The sequence below is a fragment of the Centruroides sculpturatus genome, unplaced genomic scaffold (genome assembly GCF_000671375.1).
Source record: "Centruroides sculpturatus isolate CEXI.00-Female unplaced genomic scaffold, Cexi_2.0 scaffold1569, whole genome shotgun sequence".
Classification (NCBI taxonomy): Eukaryota; Metazoa; Arthropoda; class Arachnida; order Scorpiones; family Buthidae; genus Centruroides; species Centruroides sculpturatus.
This window is the reverse complement of record NW_019385761.1, coordinates 48,695-54,043: the sequence shown is the minus strand read 5'-3', so window position 1 is coordinate 54,043 and position 5,349 is coordinate 48,695. Positions and strand designations below refer to the sequence as shown.

The window sequence follows — 5,349 nt, the reverse complement described above, 5'->3', positions numbered from 1 at the left end:
CACCTGAATCCCTCGCCGCACCATTAGCTTCCCCAGGACACATGCCAACACAGCGCTGTATTACTGAAAATGGCAAAAGTGCGCCTGAATACTGAGCCCCTCCGCCACAACAAGGCTGGTACGTACGAGTTGGGGCGGCACAAACAAGCACCAAACTGCCATTTGGAGGAGTGGAGATAGGGACAGTTACAGTTACAGTTATTTTATTTTCAATATACTTGTACAGTACATACCGGTGCCGTAAAAACATAACCAGTTATAAACAATTAAGGTGGGATACAGAACAATTGAGAAGGGAGAACAAGATCAGAACAAATACATACAACATGCCTCCACTTGAGGCAAAAGTGCAACTTGCACTTTACAAAACGCGTATATACAGGAGAATGGGCGCGCAGGTCCTGAAAATACAATAGCAGAAAATTTAAAATAAAATAAAAACAACATGCATCGCTGCAAAGCAATGCTGCAAAAAATGACACCATGATCAACCCTGCTCCAGTGATGATGCCGAAGACCAGGTGCAGTATGGTGGCACCGTCGGCATCGGGGCTTAATCTCATCCTAGGAGAAAGGAATTGATCATGGGTCACAGCATGAAAAGAGCAAATGAATGAAGGCCCTGAAAATATCGAAAATATGTACAATTACCACATGGGGACGGTAGTCCTTTTAAAATACATATCAGAAATTTGAGTAAAGGCGTTATAGGTTTCTTCAAACTTAAAGATATTGTCCAGTGTATTGAGAGGCCATCCAATTCCATGTGCCTGAAGCGTGGTTTTGAGAGTATGGCTTTCCATTTCAAGCATTGGACAATTAAGGACGTAGTGAAGATTCCCATCTTGCACATCGCAGATACTGCAGGTAGATTGTTGGTAATTCTTGAACCTGGCCAGATACGAGTAAAAGGCGCCATGACCGGAAAGAATCTGTGTAAGCCTATGACTAGGGAAGTACCACTTGTTGTGCAAGAAATCGACGATGTTGGAAATTAGCTTTGACGTACAGGTAGAGTTGTTATTCCACTCTTGTTGCCAGCAATTCAAGAGATCCTCCCATAATAGGTTTTTGATCGCCTTGGTGTTTATCTTGTTGTATGCACAGGGAATATCCTGGTTCATCGAGGCCTCCTTGGCAAGGAGGTCTGCCCTCTCGTTCCCAAGAGTGCCGACATGGGCTCTAGTCCAATTGATGTAAAACTGGCATGAAGAGGTGTTGATCTCGTTTTGGATGTTGGTGGCAAAGGGGTTGCAGGAGTTAGTTTTTAGTAGGGCTATAGCCGAGGCACTGTCAGTAATGATGTTGATGTTCTTATAAGTAGTGTGGTGCTGGCTGACCCAATCCACTGCTTTGCTTATGGCTATAAGTTCAGCCTGTTGAGATAGGGACAACGTCCCAAAGTCCCGCCGCACCTGTCTAAAAAGATTTCTCGGCAGAACAAGTCCAAAATAAACTATTAAAACTACTAACACCAGAAGACCTAAAATAGATACAAGTAAAACTGGACAATATATAAGAATAATATATAACCCTTCCTTTAAAACTAACATCTAAAACCACGTAAAATTGAACGTTCTAAAAACATTAATTTTAAAATTTTAAACACTCTACGATAGATGGCTTCTGACGAGACCAAACGATATAAATTACCCACATAACCATCACAGTTCAAATAAATACAAGACGACCGTATTCTTGCAAGCTGTGGACACACAAACTGTGGAGATAGGGACATTTTTTTTTCATTGAGTAATCATCATTTCCCCTACTAGGGGATCAGAGTCCTCCCTGTCCTGCTATCGCACCACAGGGAAAACGTTTCTTTATTACAACTTCAACAAGTAACGTTTCTTTCCCTCCACTTAAACAAGTAACGTTTTATTTCTTATCTTACACATCTTCAAAATGCCCACCTTCAGATTTCCAGGATTTATATGATTTTTCATCTTTCTCTTAATACACTCTGCGTCTTCGGTGCCATCCTTACTATCCACCAAAATGACTGTGCCAGACCTTGATCCAATAGGGGTAACATCTGTCTTCCTCACCACATCCGCATAGCTAGTATGTTGGCCTGTCTTCACACTGTTGGCTAGTAGTTGATCAATCTTCTGTTCGATAACTTTCAAGTTGACATCTTCACACTTATGGGTATCCTCAAATACATTTAATATCCTGTCGAAAAAGTTCATTATACAGTTGGCATGGGACCTCAGTTTGGAATTAGAATTATCCTCCAAGTACTTATCCAATTTGTCCTTTATACTCCGAATCCTGGCGTTGCATATCTCCACATCCCCTGACGATCGTATCATCGATCCCTCCTTCTCCATATCCTCCCCATCCATGCATATAGCATGGAGGGAGGAAAAGATTAGTAAAATAAAACAAAAAACAGCAGCAAAAAATGCTGAATAGAAGTCGCTTTTAGCACCCCTAGAAAGGGCAACAGGGCCGCTACGAGTATGCAAGCGACAGTGGGTCAAGAGTGTGATCGACTTAAAAGATTAGTGACAAACACCAACCAAAAGCCACCTAAAACGCACAGTAGCCTCAAAATAACCGCACAAAAGTCGCACACTTAAAAATTTAGGGACTTTGACCCAGTAGATAGGGACATTCATCATTTTTTTTTTTCATTGAGTAATCATCATTTCTCCTACTAGGGGATCAGAGTCCTGCCTGTCCCGCTATCGCACCACAGGGAAAACGTTTCTTTATTACAATGTTTCATTACAACAGATAAAACAACAAATTTTTCATTACAAAATAAATAAAATTAACATTAAACTATTGGGGCACTCTTGCTCGCCTTACAGAGGCCACTGGAAGCTTTCCGATGCAGTAGACTTGGGGTACACTTTCCCCAACCTTTACATCAATATCCTTCTAAAGAAGGAGAATAGATCGCAAGTGAGATTTTTATCCCGTATCATTAGATATAAGTCCAGATTAAGGTTAGTGCTGCTTAGCTGATGGATCGCTGGGAGCTCAACTCTCTGTAGTTCGTATCTGTAACATTTACTTAACAGATGATCCATGTCTTGTAACTCTTTGCCACAAACACAACTACTGTTGTTTTTTACCAATACGCTGTAAGTATGCGTTGCAATTACCGTGGCCAGTTAATACTTGGCTGGTAATGTGGTTTGTAGGAATCCAGTGTAAGTCTCTAACTCGTTCTTCGAGATTCGGTAACAACCAAAATGTATGTCTCCCTTTGCTGGAGTTAGTCCACCTGTCTTGCCATTCCGAAATGGTGACACTTCTACGTTTACATTTTACTCCCGAGAGAGGGAGTTTGCTATAAGTTATATCCGCTAGATGTGTAGCCTCCTTAGCCGCCCGATCCGCGATTTCATTCCCAACAATGCCCGAGTGGGCTTTCACCCAACGAAATTTTATATTAAGTTTATATTTCCGTATAGTAGTTTTTATGTTGACTGCAGTTAAACTGGTATCTTGAAACCTCTGGAGGGCGTGAATTGCTGATCTACTGTCTGTGTTTATCAATACCTTGTTCGATTCACAATTAACTGAGATCCATTCAACAGCCATCTCGATTGCTTTTAATTCAGCCTGAAACACCGAACAACTATCACTTAGTCTGATTTTATCTTCATAAACTTTGTTCTCGTTGTTAATAACAACAAAGGCCGGGAGATAGGGACATTTCATTTTATTATTTCATTGGATAGTCATCATTTCCCCAATCGGGGATCAGAGTCACCCTTGTCCCGCTATCTGCACCACAAGGGAAACACTATCTTTATTTCTTATTTACAATAATACTTTTAAAAGTCTTAATACATACAACTAATTTAATACAATACATTAAAACATAGGCATCTTGCCTTTACATGATTGCGACTCTTGTCGCTAAGGGAGCAACTCGCTCCCTTCCTCCCTCACGACAGAACTTTGTGCGTGAAGGTTTTCATATCTTGGGCTAATGTTTTAGTCCTAATGATTCTGTATAAATCCAATTCAGTGGTATTCAGGCATTCTGTGATTAACAGCCGTAGCTGCATCCTATCCATGTCGTATTTAGAACAGTCATTTATAACATGTTCTAAGCTGTGGTTTCCATTTCCACATTCACAAGATATATCTTGATGTTTTCCGATCCTATTCAGGTATTATTTAGTATTGCAGTGATTAGTCAACAGTTGTGTCATTATATGATCTATTGGGAGCCAGTTTAGATTATGTATTCTTTCTTGAGTGTTAGGAAGCAACCAGAAGGTATGCCGTCCCTTCTCACTGTAGCTCCACTCCTCTTGCCATTCCTGTATGGATTCTTGTCGAAGCATTTTCTTAATATAGGACAATGGTATTTTGTTATATGCTATTTCACTCTGTAAAGTGGCCTCGTTGGCCAGAGCATCTGCTCTTTCATTGCCCATAATGCCTACGTTGGCTTTAACCCACCTTATTTTAATATTCAGTTCATGTTTGTTAATTAAGTTCTTAATTTCTAATGCCATAATATTTCTATCATTAAACTGCTGCAGAGAGCAAATAGCAGCTTTACTATCAGTGTTTACAATAATGATGGAGCCGGTCAGTCGGGTGGAGATGATCCATCTCACTGATTGAAGTATGGCAAAAAGTTCGGCTTGGTGCACAGTGCACCGGTCATCAAGTCTGAATTTGTCATGATATATTTCTTTTTCATTTTGCATGNTGCCATCCTTACTATCCACCAAAATGACTGTGCCAGACCTTGATCCAATAGGGGTAACATCTGTCTTCCTCACCACATCCGCATAGCTAGTATGTTGGCCTGTCTTCACACTGTTGGCTAGTAGTTGATCAATCTTCTGTTCGATAACTTTCAAGTTGACGTCTTCACACTTATGGGTATCCTCAAATACGTTTAATATCCTGTCAAAAAAGTTCATTATACAGTTGGCATGGGTCCTCAGTTTGGAATTAGAATTATCCTCCAAGTACTTATCCAATTTGTCCTTTATACTCCGAATCCTGGCGTTGCATACCTCCACATCCCCTGACGATCGTATCATCGATCCCTCCTTCTCCATATCCTCCCCATCCATGCTTATAGCATGGAGGGAGGAAAAGATTAGTAAAATAAAACAAAGAACAGCAGCAAAAAATGCTGAATAGAAGTCGCTTTTAGCACCCCTAGAAAGGGCAACAGGGCCACCCCGAGTAGGTAAGCGACAGTGGGTCAAGAGTGTGATCGACTTAAAAGATTAGTGACAAACACCAACCAAAAGCCATCTAAAACGCACAGTAGCCTCAAAATAACCGCACAAAAGTCGCACACTTAAAAATTTAGGGACTCGGACCCAGTAGATAGGGACATTCATCATTTTTTTT

At 40.7% G+C, this 5,349-nt stretch overlaps 1 protein-coding gene across 1 annotated transcript; it reads right to left on the bottom strand.

Moving 5' to 3' along the window:
- Nucleotides 1-3,072: 3,072 nt before the first annotated feature.
- LOC111641864 lies at nucleotides 3,073-3,681 on the bottom strand. Its single transcript, XM_023388113.1, has one exon. It carries the CDS (start codon nucleotides 3,679-3,681, stop codon nucleotides 3,073-3,075), a length of 609 nt encoding a protein of 202 aa, XP_023243881.1.
- Nucleotides 3,682-5,349: the final 1,668 nt, after the last annotated feature.

Coding starts and splice junctions, on each gene's coding strand:
- LOC111641864 (XM_023388113.1), bottom strand. CDS start 3,681: ATGAAATGTCCCTATCTCCCGGCCTTTGTTGTTATTAACAACGAGAAC.